General features: G+C 37.0%; 1 protein-coding gene across 1 annotated transcript in view; it reads left to right on the forward strand.

The window, feature by feature from the left end:
* The window catches only part of WDR36 (WD repeat domain 36), a 33,311-nt gene extending 15,352 nt beyond the window's left edge, over window positions 1-17,959 (forward strand). Inside the window, exons 14-23 of the mRNA XM_039733428.1 lie at window positions 696-861; window positions 1,135-1,243; window positions 2,006-2,085; window positions 5,710-5,817; window positions 7,192-7,289; window positions 8,411-8,553; window positions 8,902-9,018; window positions 9,248-9,329; window positions 11,957-12,144; window positions 13,614-17,959. Of these exons, the coding sequence (XP_039589362.1) occupies window positions 696-861; window positions 1,135-1,243; window positions 2,006-2,085; window positions 5,710-5,817; window positions 7,192-7,289; window positions 8,411-8,553; window positions 8,902-9,018; window positions 9,248-9,329; window positions 11,957-12,144; window positions 13,614-13,763 (1,241 nt within the window). The 3' untranslated portion in view covers window positions 13,764-17,959. The remainder of the gene's footprint in view (window positions 1-695; window positions 862-1,134; window positions 1,244-2,005; window positions 2,086-5,709; window positions 5,818-7,191; window positions 7,290-8,410; window positions 8,554-8,901; window positions 9,019-9,247; window positions 9,330-11,956; window positions 12,145-13,613) is intronic.
* Window positions 17,960-18,228: the final 269 nt, after the last annotated feature.

Genomic DNA, 18,228 nt, shown 5'->3' on the forward strand with positions numbered 1-18,228 from the left:
ATATAGTTTATGCATATTTCATATACTCTCATACATGCTTTTTGGCATTTATGGTCTGAATTTCTTTGTTTTAGAAACAAGGAAGGAGTCCTGCCTGAGCCCTTAAGACTTACTGGATTTCTAAAAGCCATCTAGCTTAGCAAACATGAAGTGGTCTCTTTATAAAATCACTGATTGATAGTGGGATGAAAGTTCTAATTTTGCTTACTGGCCAGTAGCCCTAAGTATAGATTAAGAAATAAAATTGATAAAAAACTAGAGGAGCTATGTGTATTCTTTACATTGCTGTGTGAAGTAGCTTTGGAAAACTCCCAGACTTTGTGCCTGGACTGAAGTAAATTTTGTCTGGAGTGGTAGTTCTTCTTGGAGACATCCCTTAAGTGATTCAAAAACTCCCTCAAATCTGACAATCACAAAAAGTTCCCCAAACTGAAAGCAGAAATAAGAGCTAACACTCAGCTTCAATTACACTTCTTACTTGTATTCTAGGTGTTTACTTGAAATCAATTTGGTTTTTGTAGAGATAAAAAAACCTTAATGCTGGAGCATCTTGTCAAGTGGCTTTCAAATTGTCATATACTTGCTGATCATTCATTGTAGTCAGGCAAAGATAAACAAAATAGTGTTTGGCATTCAGCCAAATTTCTGTGCTAAATTTAAATTCTGAAATAATACTCTTTTCTCTTGATTTGCAGCACATGAAGGGGCCATTAGAGGGGTAGCTGTGGATGGATTGAACCAGCTGGTAATCACAGCTGGTAGTGAAGGATTAATTAAATTTTGGAAATTCAAAATGAAAGATCTGGTTTATTCCACTGAACTTTCTTCTTCTCCAAGTGGAATTCTGCTTCACAGAGACAGGTAAGAAATTGAAGTTATTTCATGTGTACAGTGTTTGGTGAACATACTTATCTAGAATGGCAGCCAGTACTCTTAATTAGAATATATTAGAATTTGCACTTCTAATGCTTTGAAATACAACTGTCTGGTAGACAGAGGATGACGACATTTTATTAGACTGAAGGAATGTAAGACTTGTTATTTTTAGGATAAAAGATACCTGGAGCAATGTTAGGATGTTTTTATTTTTTGTATCTTGTGTATTCCCTCATGTGTGTTGATGTTTCTTGGCAGTGGTATTCTGGGAATTGCCTTTGATGACTTCACTATTAGTGTTTTGGATATAGAAACCAGGAAGATTGTCAGGACATTCTCAGGACACCATGGACGGATTAATGACATGGTAATTGTTAACTGTAACAGGTGCCATACACAGATACCTAACAGATTTTACAGATGGTGGATTTCTCTGCATGTATTAAGTCATTGGGTATTATGTTCACCCTGCGAACAGTAAAGCTGTAGTTCAGCTCCACAGCACTTTTAACCATGTTAGTTTAGAAATGTTAGGTGGTCAAATTGCCATCTATTTTTTAATGTGCTTTGTGATTTAACTATAACTTTCAACTATAACAACAAGCTGGTTTGGGGGTCAAACAAAACAAAGCACTGGGAATAACGAAAACCTCGTTGAGGAGCAAAATTGTGCAGAAATTTGAGCTGTGTATATAAAAAAGATGAGCAAACCTAAAACAGATCTGAGATTATGCAGCACATTTAATTTAATTTAATTAATTCCTTAATTACATCTTATGTAATAGTTCATTGTAGTGCTCATTGAAATAGTTTTTAGCTTCAAATTTATTTATAAATGCTACTAAAATAGTATTTATTTGACTTATTCAACTTTATGGTTAGAAATGGGTTTCCACCATGAACATAAAAGTGGGGACTGAAGCACTTTGACTAATAGTGAGATACATCTTGTGTTTTATGTTTGAGCCTGTTCTTAAAAAGCTTTCTTCACTTCCAGTAGTGTTATTGTCAGTTATGGCTTATGGCGATACCCTTTCACCCGGGTTTTAGGGAGCAGTCTGATCTTGGCAGGGCCTCCTGTGGGGACTGGCTTATTTCTTGTGCCATTAAATTGACTACTTTATTTTAGACTTTCAGTCCTGATGGTCGTTGGCTGATAACTTCATCAATGGACTGTTCCATTAAGACTTGGGACCTTCCCTCTGGATGGTGAGTCAGTTTAAAAACATACAGCAGAAGAAATAATCCCCTTTCTGATAAATGGCAGAAAGCTTTCTGGTTTGATTATCTGTCACGAGATGTGACAGTCGAAGTTGCACATAATAAAAGACTTCTGCCCACTATTTTAATTGTGATCAGTGCATGTCTTTTTCTGGGTCTACAGCGTAACACTGTCCTGGAGATCTGTTGATGACCCCTGGAGTTTCCATGTACTGTGAATAAGTGTGAATTTGTTCTTTGTCTGGAAGCAGCACTGTAATCTAACGGGCAAGAGATTGTTTAAGGTGAATTGCACTGTGATATGCTGAAGTCTTCATAGGATCAAAGAGTGGTTGGAGTTGGAAGCAAAGATCTAGTCCAACTGTCTTGATGTGGAAAGGAACTTTTCTCACTAGATCAGGTTACTCAGAGCCCCAGCTTCGCCTTGAACACCTCCAGGGCTTGGCCATGCACTACTTGTTTATGCAACCTGTTCCAGTGCCTCGACCACCCTCCCTCATCATAAGAAAATTCTGCCCTACATCCAATCTAAACACATGGCCTTTCAGTTTAAAGCTGCTGCCCCTTGTTCTGTCACCACAGGCCCTGTTAAAAAGTCTCTCTGAGTCTTCCTTGTAAGCTCCATTTAAGTATTGAGAGGCCACAAGGTTGTCTCCTCCAGAGCCTTCTGTTCTCCAGAACACCACAGCTCTCTCATTTTCCTCATAGGAAATGTGTTCCAGAGCTTGAGTCATTTTCCTGGAGCTGCTCTAACTTCATGTGTCTTGGGGGCCCCAGAGTTGGATGCAGTGCTCCAGTTGATTTTGTAAAGAGAAGCCTGTTTTCACTTACATTCATTTTAACAACACAACATAGCTTTACTTCAGTTATATTTTTAATTTGTTTGTACTTGCAACTGCCAAAAATACTCTCTTGTGATCCACCATGAGTAGTCTTCTCCCAGAATAAAGTTTGGCTGAGAAGTAGGCAAGTACACACAAGAAGTTCAGGAGCCCAGGAAAAAAGCCAGGCTGAGAAGTAACTTTGCGTTCTGCCAGTGCATTCTTTCGGCAGCACATCACATTAGTTTGTTTTTTTTTTTTAAGGTAGTGCTGTGCAGCTCTGGTGGTTGTGCTGAAACAGAAGGGTTTCAGTTTGGTTGGTAATTTTGTTGACATGGTTTGGTAAATAATTTTGTATATTGTAAAAGTTCTCATTTTACTAGAAGTGCTTTGATTCTCAACAAACAATTGGCCTGTTCTTGCATGATGAGAGCCACTAGTCTAAAATAGGACAGAATGGATATTAGTGTCTTCTTTCCAGTATAGATGGGAAGGAAATTAGCACTCTGGTCTTCACCTTTCTAATACTCTTTCCCTTGCAAAGTAATATGCTTACAAAAAAATTGCAGCATTAACTAATATAAGTTTCTTCTGGTTTTTTATTTCTTCAATAACATAATACTTTACAATAAGAATCTATTTTAAATTTTTTTAAAGCAGTCTTACAGTAGTTCTCTTTTACATGTAAAAAATTTAAATATTTTGTCTCTTGTCTCTGAAATTCAGGTCAAGATTAAATCTAGGAAGGTAAATGACAAACTCTGGTTTTAGATGTAATTACGTTAAATTATTTTTCCAGTGTGTAAAGGCAAGGTTTTCCCATAACTATAGGCAGAGGAGTGTATTGAAAAGGAGGAACAGCTTTTAACAAAATGCTTGATGCTTGCTTTACCTCTGTGGCTCCATAAATAGAAAAAACATCTTATGAACTGTGTATTCTAAAGCCTCAGCTTTGATGTTGTTCTTACAGAAGTATGGAGAATATGTTTCTAGAATCCAACATTACAAAAATTGCCAACTGACTTTAATAAATGGTCTGACATCTATTAATTGGACATTGTTTTTACTTGGGAGTGGTGCTTAACTGTCCATATGTATGCAGTGCAGGTCTTTCTAGTGCATGTTTTTAACATAGGGCTTTTTTAAAAGTGGGAAAAAATGATGACTTTGTGTATAGAAAGTTACAAGCAGGAGCCCAGGCATTATGCATCTATTTCTTTCTGCTATGCAGCTTGCATAGACAAAATGAGGAATCAGGGGTATGAGCTGACTGTTCCTGGATGAAGCATGTGAGAAAAACCAGCATAGGAGACCTGTTAAATGTGAGCTCAACATTTTAGTTTCTATTGTCACAGTTTTGCAGTTAGGCTAGAAGCATTAAGGTAGATTCTTTCAGCCCCAAGGCAAGATCAATTTAGCTTTTTATGTAAAAAATACAAGTGTGTCTTATTTCCTATAGTACATTGATCCCTACTTCCCCCAAGCCAGTAAGCATGATTTAAGTTCATTTTAATAATGATTTAAGTTCAGTAAGAACTGATTTAATGTTAAATTTGTTTTGGAGCTCTTTGTGGTTGATTTATTGAACAGAATTTCTCAGTTACAAGTAAGGATTGTCATAAAAAGATGGATTTGAAAGTAAGAGAAAGTATCTAGGGTACATTTTTCTCGCCATTATGCACTGTGTATAAAATGTATCTGATATAAGTTTGGGATTTATGGTTTAGTGTTTATATATTTTATATTGAAAGTGATGAATGATTTTTCTCTTACCTGAGATTTGCAGCATCTGTCTAAGAACATGCATAGGTAATAAAATACTGCAGGGGGAAAAGGCTTTTATTTTTGACATACTCTCTCAAACCATCACAGGAGTGCTCAGTAGCTAAGAAAATACACGCCCACAAGATTTTATGTTTTAAACTTCTGTGTTACATCAATATTTTTTCTATGGTTAGTGAACAGAACAGGGCTGTAGACCTGTAAACAAGAACAAAGTATTCATGCTCTTTGTTTGTACTTTTAGTTTCTCTTGGTGAACTTAATTTGATAACTTGAACTAGTTGTCAAATTAAACTTAGAATTTAAAGTAACTGAAATTTGTATTTCAGCAACAGACAAACAATGCTGTCAACCTGGGCTTGAATGGAACTCTGCTAGAGAGTGCATCATCCAGAATTTCAATGTCTCATTGTTAAAATTATTGCATAACAACATTTTACTATTATGTCATTACAGTTGTATTTTAACTTTGTTTTTACATGGTATTTTTTTCAATTTTCTGCAATCATGAAAAAAAATGATCAGGGAATGGTTTATCAGGCTGAAGATACGGTAATGCCAAAACTGTTGCAGATAATCAAACTTCACATTGTACAGTTCATATTTTATTTTAGAGACTTTAGGTGCTAGTATTAACCAGGTGTACATGAAGTATGCCGAGTGATAATTGTCAGTCTGAGCAGCTGGGGCTAAATGAAAATGCAGAATTTATGGCCAGTGCAAGTTTTGTGTTAGGCATAAGGAATTGACTGTTTCATCTAATATTCTCCAGGTGTAGATGTCTAAGGAGGTGCCAGCTTTATCTGATTTTAGAGAGTTTTGTAGAGACAAGGGGTTTGTTGCACGGTGCTGTTCACTTGCTTTGTTTATATATTTGGATTTTTCTGCTACCCTGGTTTGTGTCCATACTTCTTGTGGCCTGTTTGCATTCATCTGTAATTCAGATGTGTGCAGATAAACGAGTTTTTCTTGCTGACAATTTCTCTTTTTTTTTTTTTCTTCTTTATAGTCTCATCGATTGTTTTTTGGTAGACTCTGCAGCTGTGAGCCTTACTATGTCCCCTACAGGAGATTTTCTGGCTTCAGCACATGTGGATGATCTTGGAATTTATTTGTGGTGAGTATGTAATCTGTTTCTATTTAGAATTTAGGATGGGGCAGAGTTCTTTTAATCACCTTTGGTGCAAATAGATAATTGCCCTGTCAAGTATCATCTCCAGTGTTTTGTGTTCTCTGGTTCTAATTAGGACAGGTGTCTATATTGCTCTGATTCCTAAGTGGTAAAATTTCCACAGTTAAATTACTTATTCAGATAGATAGTTTAAATTTTCTAAATGTTTCTTGCTCTTAAGAGTTCCTGTTACACCATTCGTAAAGTTTTTCGTAGACTCCATTTCCCCCACAGATTTGAAATGTCTTTGTTCAAATAGCGCTTCTTTCTGAAGTGCTTTTCTTGTCCTGCTGTACAGTGTTGTCTGACACTTGAGCAGTATGGGAAAGTTGTGATTATTTCTCTTTATTTGTGATAAATGAACACAGAAGTAAAATGTGATTTCATTCAGTTTCCTCCTGATACAGCTTTAAAGCGAATGACTCTTCAGGGCCAGTAATGAAGTAGCACACTGTTAAAATGGCTTGGGTCTTTTTCCCATTTAGTTGACAGATTATTTCAGGTTAGATATGTTGGCTGTAGTTTTGTCTACAGTTGTTAGGCCTTCATTTGTTAGGCCTTCCTGTGGTTAAGTATAAGTGCTTCCTTGTGAATAACAACAGATGTTTTTACCTAGCCCTAGTTTATTGACAAAAGGAGCAATTTGCCAGAATCATTTATGTGTGTGTTTCAAACCTGAAGAAAATTTTCTTAGAGTATTACCCTAAAATCCTGTGAATGCAGGATGAGTCATTTATATTTGCATAATTTGTTGTGCATAATGTGTTCTGCCTGGAGAAGGCTCTGGGGAGACCTTAGAACCTCTTCCAGTGCCTAAGGGGGCTCCAGGAGACCTGGGGAGGGGCTTTTGACAAAGGCCTGGAGTGATAGGAAAAGGGGGAATGGCTTCAAACTGAAGATGACAGATTTAGATTACACGTTGGAAAGAAATGCTTGATTGTGAGGGTGGTGGAAATATTCTTTTTGGCCATCAGGACCAGGGCAGTTACTGCCTCTCTTCTGGGCACTGGTTAAGTCACACTTCAGATTCTGTGTTTAGTTCTGGGCCACTCACTTCAAGGAGAACATTGAGGTCCTGCAGCCTATGATTATTTTCTTGGCAATAATACTTGAACATAACATCTATATTTCAGATGTTCAGGTGAGTCTATTTTCACACTTAATTTTCTGCTTGTCTGGTAGATGAGGAGACCTAATCTTGAATAGAGCATGGTGAATTGCCATGCTGCAGCAATATTAGACTTCAGCATAAATTATGTCTAAGTACTTGTTCCCATTCATCTGGAGATGGTTTTTAAAATGCCTGTCTTATTTTTTCAGGTCAAACCGTTCTTTGTATTCACTTGTGTCATTACGGCCCCTTCCTGCAGATTATGAACCATCTTTGGTGGCACTCCCCAGCACCTGCCCCGTGCAAGGTAACCCTCAGATGAAAGTGTATTTTGTTTTTCCCTTGCAGTTGCTCCCCTGCTTGCATGCCACAGATTCATTGTGAATATCTTGTTGGCAAGAGAATTGGGTTCAGCTGACCTGGCCTGTGCCTAGTGAAAGAAAGGCCGAAGTGGAATTTTTTTGCTAAATTAATAGAAGTGATTGTGCGTCAGAAGTCCTCTAGATGGAGATCTTGTCTGCCCAAGTTTGGAGTGCCTGCATTGGCATCTCCATCTGGAGAAGAAGCACACCTAGCTGTTGGCCACTAGAACTTGCCTTATGGTGATGGCTGCTTTAGCAAGCACATATTTGGTCTACATATTTAAATTAGGGAGACAGGAATTCATCCCAGAACTTGGAATGTTTTTGTCCTGATTCCATCTGAAAGTTTTAATCCACTTTGTGTCTTCAGCAAATCTAAAGTTCCTGTTTAGATGCTAAGGGCTCGTAATGGGTTGCATTCCTTTGTTGTTTCAGGCTTGTCTATTAGATTAATTGTTTTAGACAAGTAATATTTTACAAAAAGAAAGGAAAGCAGACATATTTGTTCAAGATCACACAGGAGACAAAGAGAAAATCAAGTGACTGATATTATAACTTTTCTTGCGGGACGTTGTGCTTTAATGTTGAGATTTTCTTCTTTTTTATGTGCCACTTCAGTCATGCCTATGAAGACGTTGTGATGAGGTAGTGAATATGGTGCAAGGGTCTAAATGGAAGGATTTCACAACTTTATAATGTAGAACTAAAATTACTGTGTATATATATATTCAGAAAGAGCAACAGATTACTGTCAAAATTTTGTTTTCTTTAATAAATCTGTAAACTGCTTTTATATAACTTCAGTCAAAGTGGACAAATCTTATAATTAAAAATTTGTTTATTAAATTCTACATCTTAGCTATAATATTTAAAGTTATTTAATATTTCATAATGCTAATACAGATTGTTTCTGTAGCTTTTTAGCTCAATGTAATGTTAGCACCTATGTCTATAACTATTATGCATTTGTTATTCAAAAATTGCAAAAAAAAAGTGTTTGGCTTTATTTTTTTTAAAAAATGAATGTGGAGTATGAATGTTCATAAAGGATATCTGTTTCTGCAAGATGTGGATGTGTCAGGAGATGAAGACCCATGTGATGAAATGATAGAATATGTCTCACCTGAGCAATTGGGGGAGCAGCTGGTGACCCTTTCCTTATTACCGGAATCAAGGTGGAAAAATCTCCTCAACCTTGATATTATCAAGGTACTGAAACTGTGCAAAAAATAGCATACATCCATATATTTGCCCTATTTCTATTAAATGCATTAGCTATTCATGAAACTTTATCCTGCTTTTCAGGTGTTTTCAAGATTTTGCATTAGAAGTCTTTGTGGTGCCTTTCACAGTTCCTGGGATTTGGGAGAGGGGCTTTTTTTCTGCTGAATAGTAGCTTCATAATTAGTGGTTAAAGGATTTTACTTGTTGATTTACTTTCTAGTTAGTCTTTAGGGTTTTCACAGTATTTTAAAAAGGAAACTCTTGACAAACAAAATATTCCCACATGCTCTTACTATGATGATAATGATTTTAATTCAAATATCTAATTAACAGAAAAAAAATAAACCAAGAGAGCCACCAAAAGTTCCAAAGTCAGCGCCTTTCTTCATCCCAACACTTCCTGGTCTTATACCCCGATACATTCTACCAGAGGAGGAAAATGATGCACAGGTAAAACTGAGAATCAATGTAATTGTGTTTATATAGTGTATTTTAGAATAAATCTCAAGTGCTTTTTCATGTTGGGTTAAATCACTAGACTTTAAAGAACCAGTTTTAACTCACTGTATTATTGCTTTATTTCTCAAAGTCTTATTCTCTCAGTAGAAAAATAATGTAATTGAGTTGTAAAAATGTGTTTGCATATTCACGGACACACTGCTATGCTTTTGTGGTCTAGTCAAAGGTGGTAAACCTTGGGATACTGGCACAGAAATCTGATTTCTACATTCATCTTGAAGAAGCCCTGAGCACCAATGAATGTAAGTTTATGAAATATTTCACTGAAAATGTTAATGCTGCTTTTATTTTGATACATATGTGATTTCTAATGTCAGAATTGTAATGGATGTGAGGAAAAAAATACTCATACTACAGTATAAAAGGCAAAGGAAATTACCTAATACACAGATAGCCAGACTAGATCAAAGATCCATTGGTACTGCAGCTTGTCTGCAGCATGGAATCCAATTCTGGCTAAAACCTTTATGGAGAAAGAAGGTTGTGTTCCTAAGATTGTTAACCTTTTTGAAAACTGTGATGGATATCACCCAGAAAAGGTGCTATACATTATTTCTTGGGAAAGGAAGAAAAGAAGTAGGGGATTGATTTGGAATAGTCCTAATTGAATAGTCTGGTGGTTCACTGAAACATGAAGAGCATAATATGTCTAGCAAGTTCTTTCAAGGGTTTCTTCACCAGACAGTGAACTTACAATGTTAATTCATTGCCCTATAATTTAAACCTTAAGAATAAATAAATTATACAAAAATAAGGTGTTGAATTTCTTTGAACATTCAGTTTATTTTAAAATTTAATCTCTTAAACAACCTGTGGGATGCACCAGCTGTTTTTCGTGTTTATCTTGTGATGCTACAGAATCATTAAAACTTGGGTTTTTTGTAATTATGCTAATATATCTGACTTGGAAATGTAAATGGACAGTAGCTTGTCCACAAAGCAGTTCTGTTGGGAATTCTCCTACCCCTGCTTAAACTCTCTTGAGATGACTATTTTACTCAAGCAAGCTTAAAACATTTTGTATGCAGAACTTCATTATCTGTCATAAATAAGGTGTGTTCTTGTGCCTCACTTTTAGTATTTTGATTGACAGTGTTCTATTGAGGTGCTTCAGAGCCTCTCAGAAGAGGTGAATGTTTAAAAACCTTGTGTGGAGCTGACTCTACCAGGGAGCAAGTGCACTCTGATGTACTTGGACATGTGCCTCAGGCCACCTCTGCTGTAAGGCAGGTTTGTCCCAGGGTCTGTGCCACAGCCACGATCCAGGGAGCCTCGTGATCCTGGCTGCTGATGGTGAGCTGTAGGAGTGTAGGAGAGTGCCCCCTAATGACAGAGTGGCAAAGCTAGCCTTTGTCCCCCAAAAAAGGAAAGAAGCTCAGAAGCTTCTCTCAACAATTAGGTGAAAAGCCACCTCATAGGACCTCAGAGACGTCACCAAAAACTCGGGGTCATCTAATGAGATAGAAGCCAAAAAGTCCCACCTGGTCCATCAGGTAGAAAAGAGGAAAACAAAAGAACTAAGAGGCTTTTGTGAAGGTGTTTATACCAGGGGCAGACCTCTGTACCTGGCTCAAGTTTTTCTGTTTGTTGTTTTGCCTTTTATTAAACCTTTTTGTTTCTAACACTGCAGCAGAAGCCATCCTGCTCATTATTTTGCCTCCAAAGGTAATAGCTAAGCTATCCTTGGGTGTGTTAGGTTCCCTTTTGAGGGTTCATAAGACCTGGCCTGAGAAAAAGAACCTAGCAGGGAGTGGGGCTCTTTGCTGTCTAGATTACAGCCATCTCTTCTGAAAGTGACTGGACCATGCAAATGAAAAGAATCCTGCTGGAAACCATCCTGGTTTACTGTTGGGGTGGAAACAGGGCTTCACACCTCAGGTCAGGACTGTGGAGCATGGATTGAGCTGCAACCTTTTCCATGTCATATGTGTATCAACCTCACAACATGTTCCATGCTTCGTTTGTTTAATGTCATAAAAAAAAGATATTTAATGCATCTGTTTAGTACTGTTTAAATCACTTATATTCAAAACTAGCTAATGATTTTTTTAGGAATCAAATTCGATTTATATCACCTGAGGAATATTAACCAATGCCTAATACCATTAGTTACCATGAAGTTGGTCTTCTTAGCAACTTCTTAGCAAAAGAAATATTAATCATACACGTATTAAAAATGTTATATCTATCAGTTGTATTTTGCAACCAAACATATTTTTGCTTCTTCCTTTTGAAAGCAAATGGGTTGAATCCTCATAGGTTATCAGGTAGGATGGTAGAAATCCTGAGAAGGAACAATTATGAAGAGGAAGAAAGTTTGTAAATTGCATGTATTTCTACTGTGACAAAGATTTTTCTCCTAGCACCCTCCAGGCATCACTTAACAAAAGTAATAATTTTGTTAGATGCACCAGAAGGTGTTTAGTTTTGCTTAGTGTCAGCTGGAGTAAAGATGCGCAGTAAAAATAGTGCTCTCCATCCTTCAGAGTTTTTTCATAGTCAACTGCTCGAAATCTCAAGTATATGCATTCTTTCTGCCAGGAGATGTGAAATGACAATGTTACGTGGTTAATTAGAAATTTTGTTTAACTTAGAAGACAGAAGAGGGGGGAAAATTGAAACAAATACAAAGATGTTGCTTGTATTTTTCAATTACAAATAAAGTGCATCTGTACTTTTAGTATGTGGTGGGACGGTAAATTAAAGATGGGAGACATTTTCTTGAAAACAAAAAAGTAAGGAAACAGTAAAAACTTGAAATTCATAGTCACTGCTTAAGAATTTTAGAATAAGCCTGTCTTGTGAAGGATCTCTTAGATTCTGTTTTGCAAATGTTACTGATAATGTGTACCTCAATGTTTTACCACAGATAAAGCTCCACTTGACTTACTGAAAAGCTTGGGACCATCTAATATTGAGGTAGAACTACGGGGTTTGGCCCCTGAAGGTGGGGGCTCAATGGAGGTGATGCTGAGCTTTCTGAGAATGATTGGGATGATGCTGAACAAGAAGTACAACTTCGAACTTGCTCAGGCGTACCTGGCACTATTTTTAAAGGTAAACATTTTCTTATGAAATTTATGTCAGTCCTATTTAAAATAATGGTTATACAGTAAAAAGGTATAAATTGTCTGCTGAAATTATCTGAATTTATTTTGGTTGAGAATGGTTTTAAAATGTCTAACTGAATGTATTGGATGATTTGGCAACACATTTGGTGACAGTCAAGAAAAACTTGCAAAACAAAAGATGTTGTGACGAGGCCTCAGCCAGACAGGTTTTGTTCTTGTATTCCTTACTTAGAATTGTTTGTTTGGTTGGCTTTTTTTCTGTAACATTCCTAACTCAGTGGTTGTTAATTGTTAAACTAAGGTATGCTATGTCTTAAATAAGCAAAGAATTTAATACACCATGGTTGGGAAATAAATTGAACATTTTGTTGGATTTACCGCAAGACTTTGCAAGCCTGACCTACTTTCCATGTCAGTGGGCTGCCTTTCTTGTGTTACCTGTTGAGTATCACAATGTTATACTAGAGAGTTAATGAGAGTTAACGAAATTGTCCCAGCATATGTGTAAGTTAAAGTTACGCTACTGAAGCATGATAACAATTACTCTTAGAGACAAAGTGGTTCTGCAGAATATTGAAGCCCTTCTGATGCAGAAGTGTTTTGGATACTGTGATTTATGAAATAATGTGAAAGCAATTAATAACAGTTTACTTGGAAAACGTTGTTATAAACATTCAGACACATGTAATACCAGGGCATCCACAGCTTCTCTGGTAACGTGTTCCAGTGTCTCACTACATTCACAGTGAAGAATTTTGTCTAGTATCCAGATAAACTACTATCTTTTAGACTAAAGCTCAGTATCAAGGCTCCTAGATACTTAAATTGTAGCCTGGAAAATAAATATTCCATCCATTAAGTGGTAATAATTATTGCAAGTTCAGAAGATTTCTCTTCTTTAAATACTCCATCCATTAAGGGGTAATAATTATTGCAAGTTCAGAAGGTTTCTCTTCTTTCTGTTTTAACAAGGTTACTGTTTGTCACATAAGGAGACCTCATCCATCTCAATCATTATAGTGTGTGTTGGCATCATTCTTCTTGATGTGTGCAACATGGATAATTAAAATAATAATCCTGATTGACCTTAGCACATCTGTCTAGCCTTTCTAGCCCAAAGAGGAATTCGTGTGCAGGTCAGAAAGTGGAGAAAGTTACCCTCTAGGGAAGTGTGGAATGAGAATAGATTCAGCAGACTTGCCAGTAGATGAGTGAGTAAAAATATAGCATATTTAAGACACTTTGCTGCCTTATTCCACCTAAAACATGAAAAATGGCTTGTAAAGATTAGCAAAAGGGGTTCAGTATTAAATAGAGGAAGTTATTTGAAAGAAAAGAGTGCTTTTCTTATTTGGGACATTTCCTGAAAGCCAAGTATTGGAATTGGATGGGAAAAACAGTCTTTTAATTTTTTAGTCTGTATTTGTTTCACTAACTGCTTGTTTTCATTTTCAGTTACATCTTAAGATTCTGTCATCGGAGCCAAAACTCTTGGAAGAATTGTCCAAGTTGTCAATGCATCTTGAGGAAACTTGGATTTACTTGCAGGCTCTCTTCAATCAGAGTCTGTGTGTTTTAACATACATGAAAAGTGCTTTGCTGTAAAATACTTCAGGATTTTGTCTGCATAAGATTTCTTTCAGAGGAACAGTACAATTTACTACCAAAAATACTGGATTCCAAAAATCATACTGGGTCTTGGAATTGTAGAATCATTAAGGTTGGAAAAGACCTCCAAGGCCATCAAGTCCAGCATTCTTCTGGATACCACCTTGTCCATTAAGCCATATCACTTAAGTGCCAGACTACTCATTTTTTTTGAATACTTCCAGGGATGGTGATTCCACCATCCTGTTTTAGTGCTTCTTGTGGTGCTGTATTTTATACATCTACATATGGCAGAGTATTTTAGAACATGCATAACTGCCTGTTTTTGTTCACTTCAATTGGAGAAAAAATTACTACATGCAGCTAAAGTATTTGTTGTGTCAACTCTGCTGTCAGTGGACAGACATTTGGATTCAAGGCCCTGAGCAACCTGGCCTTGTGAAAGGTTCCTCTGCCCGTGGCAGGGGATTGAAAGTAGATGATCTTTGAAGTTCCTTCCAACCCAAGCCATTCAATGACTCTCTGATTCTATGGCTACATAAAACATAGTTCACCATGAAGAAATGGCTTGTGGGAAAAGAAAGAAGTGGGAATGTAACTTCTGTGCAGGAGGCCACAAACTATATTGTTCTCAAAGTCAGTGTCGATGCAAAAATAAAACAAAAAGTCTGAATTATTAACACTTTATAAACAATAGTTTAAAGCAAGTTTATCTAAAGATTGTGTTCCTCTGCAATTAGAGCACTTCTCTTGTGATGGTTGTAAAAACCAGTTGTCTTCTCACTTTTGCAGACATCTGTTTCTGAAAGCAAAGATTTCCTGCTGAACTAACAATGACTGAACTTCAAAAAAACTCTAGAAACACAAGCACCAAACTAAACAAAACCAGATTTTTGGGAGGCCCAGTTTCATAGGAAATTTGTTTCTTTTCTTAAGGAAAAGGAGGAAGGATTACTAGAAGAAAAGCTTTGTTTTGAGGATTTTTTAATTAAATCAGATGGGTTTTTTTACAAATTGGTATTTAGGTTTCAAACCATAACATTTGGGCATTGTTTGGGAGCTCATGAGTGAAATTATCTTGAACTTTGCTGCTTGAGAGTACTTCCTCCCAGCATAAGAATCTCCTGAACAAGGCCTTTGCTGTATTCCACATGCTCAAACTACGTACACAGACCGACAGAGTAACTAATACAAATATATGCAATTTCAATGAGTAAATTTGATAGGTGATTCATTGCCTTTGATGGAAGACTGAAGCAATAGTGTGGGTCAGTTGTACTGTATAGCTGGGTTTTTTATAATGCGCTTTTAGTCATGTGTACTGGAACAAATTATCTGCAAACATAGAATCATTCAACAATAAAAGGGCTTGGCTTGAAAGGGACCTTGAAGATGATCCACTTCTAACCCCCTGCTATGGGCAGGAACACCTTTCACTACACCAGGTTGCTCTGGGCCCCTTCCAGCCTGACTGGGCGCTTCCAGCGATGGGACATCCACAGCTTCTCTTGGTCATGGTGTTTCACCATTGGCACAGGGAAAAATTTCCTGTTCATGTCTAATCTGAATCTACTGTCCTTGAGTCTTAAGCCATCATGCACACATGAGGTTTCTTATGAAGTTTGGTACTGAGATTTAAGAAAATCTTTGTACCACAGAATTATTGGTTTCTGGTGATACGGTTCTTGGCAACCCATTACTCCCAATTTATTGGATTGATCTGAAGTTGTCCAAAATACCTTAAATGTCAGTGTAATATATAATGAACCCCTGAGCTTGTAGGTGTTACTGTAACTCCTTTAGAAGATCTTACAGCATCATTTTCTGAATAAAGACAAAATGTTCAAAGGTTAATAAGGCAGTATTTACGGACCTGCCTTTGTGGAAGAAGGAAGAATGGATACAGAACTTTCATGTTGGATCAGAGGAAGGGTCTGTCAAGCCCATGGTTCTGTCTCCAGCTGGAGGAAGAAAGATTTGTGGTATAGCAGCCTGGCTGTGTACAAAGTGATTGTTTCTCAGGCATATCACAGCACCTTTCAGCAGGCAGCAATTAGCTACTCTGTGACCCAGCTGTAGCCTGACAGTTTGTTTAATGTTCTGTGACAGACCTTTTGTTCTCTGTGAGTTCATCTAATCTCTTTTAGAACCCATTTATCCTTCACAACATCCTGTAGTAATGGGACCTACAATTTAATTAACGGGAATAATGTATTTCTGTTTATATACTCCAGACCTGCTATTTTCTAACATTGATGCCTCTCCTTGAATGTGAGAAATATCAGTCGTGCTGTAGTCTTCCTGCTTCACAGACTGCCTCAGAGCAGTGGTGAAAGGGTCTATCCTCGTGAAGGACATACTTTCTTTTGCTGGGTGCACATGTCTGCTTTTTCGCTAACATCCGAGAACCCTTTCTGGGCACAGATGTTTAAATCTGTATGTACAAGATTCGTCTACAAAACCTGTTGGGATTGTAGAGTAGGGTTTCTTTTTCCCCTTCCATTCATGGTCTGCTTGATGTAGTCATAAGAAAAAACTCTGCCAAATAGGCTATATTCTTAAAGCAGAAGCATCAGGGTAATTTTTGTGAGCAATGTATGTATAACACAGTTGATATGATGTTTTCAGTCCTGTATGACCTCATTAAATGTGTTTAATGCAGTTTCTTGTATCATACACATATGTGTTTGAAGTCCACCTGGAGCACATCAATAACTTCCTTCAGAATGTAGTATTTAGATGTGAGTGATATCTCACCTTTTTTATTCTTGTCTTTTTCTCATCATTACTACTCATCACTGCTATTTCAGGGGTGTTACTGTTGTTAGAACTGTAGAGTCTTCCAGCAGTAGTTCTGATTGCTTCATGTTCATGGTCTTTTATTTTGTCCTTTTTACTGCACATCAAAATGATGAACAATTTGCTGTTAATTAAAAAACTTCTTCAGAAATAAAAAATAATTTCTTCCTGTTAGTGAATGAAAGTAGGTATTTCACCTGCTATTTCCTGTATTATTCCTTTACGTGAGACATCAAAGGACAGTATTTTGTGATATTCAAAAATGGTTTTGTGATAGTCAAAAATGGTTGATTACAAGTGGTAACACATGTGAAAACTGAAGTTGATAATTTGGGCTTGGTTGCCCTTAAGAACTCACATTAGCATGGTGCTTTTTTAATGGCATATGCAATAGGATGTGGAGAAATGCTAGATGGGTGAAGGGATATTCATGTTAACTCTAGGTTTTCTTTCAAGCAGGGCAGCAACTGGAGATTTTACCATTCTTACACAATGCCAAGCTCATCTTAAGCTAGCTTTGAGTAGCAGCTTGCTGTTAAAATTCTCTGTTACTGTGTGTGACACAGCACTCCTTCCAGCTTCCTCTCAGGCGTGTGCCCATCTCTGTTCCTGTGCTTCCTCTTCACCATGATTTTCTCAGCTCTTTTGGCTCCTGAGTGCAGCTGCTGCTCTTAGCAACTCCTGCACATAGCAGTCCTATCAAGTTAGGTTCTCTGTACTTCCACTATTTTCTTTTGACTGTTATTTTTTCCAGTGCTCTTGTTTGTTTTGAGCCTGGTAGTTGGACCTTGCTACCTGAATTTGCTACTGAATGGATTCAGATGCTGCACAGTGAATGTTGCTCTTTTCTGAACCATAAGAAGCCTCAATCTTACTAGTCTTTGCTTTCCTTTTTCATTCAAGTAAAAATAGAGGTATTATGAGGCATGCAAACATGAAGAGAGAATAGAAGGATACCAGTGTTTACATTGGCTACATTGTTCAATGGCCAACCTATACCTCTGACTTACTCCAACATTTTGTACATTTCAAATTTAGCTCTTATTTCTTCAAGGAAAAATATAAGAAAGATCACATATCTGTGCAAATTGTTATACTGCAAGTGTTGTAGTCCTAGAGTAAGGACACTGGAAGATACTAATTTACATTCTGTGAACTAGAAAAGACAGGGTGTTTGTTGGCATATTTGAGCTCTGTTAATGAGCTGTGTTGAAGGAGTTTAGCATTGTTCAAGGATCACTCTTATATAAGTAGTTTCTGTGTTGTCTGTTGGCATCACCTTATGTTTACTGAGTATCATACGTTAATCTTCTCAGCACATCACCATTTGTATCTTCAGAACTATTTGTTTTATGAAAAATTATCTTTTAATAAAAGTAATTTACCTTTTTAGAGATGAGGAATCCAATCAGTGTCTTATTTGATGCCAGTGCAAGGACTGGCATCCTTTACTTTTTGATGTGTTTGTAGTGTGTGTTAGAGGAGACCAAAATACTGTCATTAAGTGTTGTTAACCCCTGTGCTTTTCTTTTTGTAAAGCAGTGGTGAATTGAGAAAAGCAAAATGAAAGATAAAATAACCAAGATTTTTCAACCCTGGCTGTTATGTCTTTTACTCTATGATTCTGTGTTCCCCAGAAGGATTAAATGAGCTTTCTGATGCT

This window comes from Passer montanus, unplaced genomic scaffold (assembly GCF_014805655.1).
Source record: "Passer montanus isolate IOZ18808 unplaced genomic scaffold, ASM1480565v1 scaffold87, whole genome shotgun sequence".
In the NCBI taxonomy this organism is placed as follows: Eukaryota; Metazoa; Chordata; class Aves; order Passeriformes; family Passeridae; genus Passer; species Passer montanus.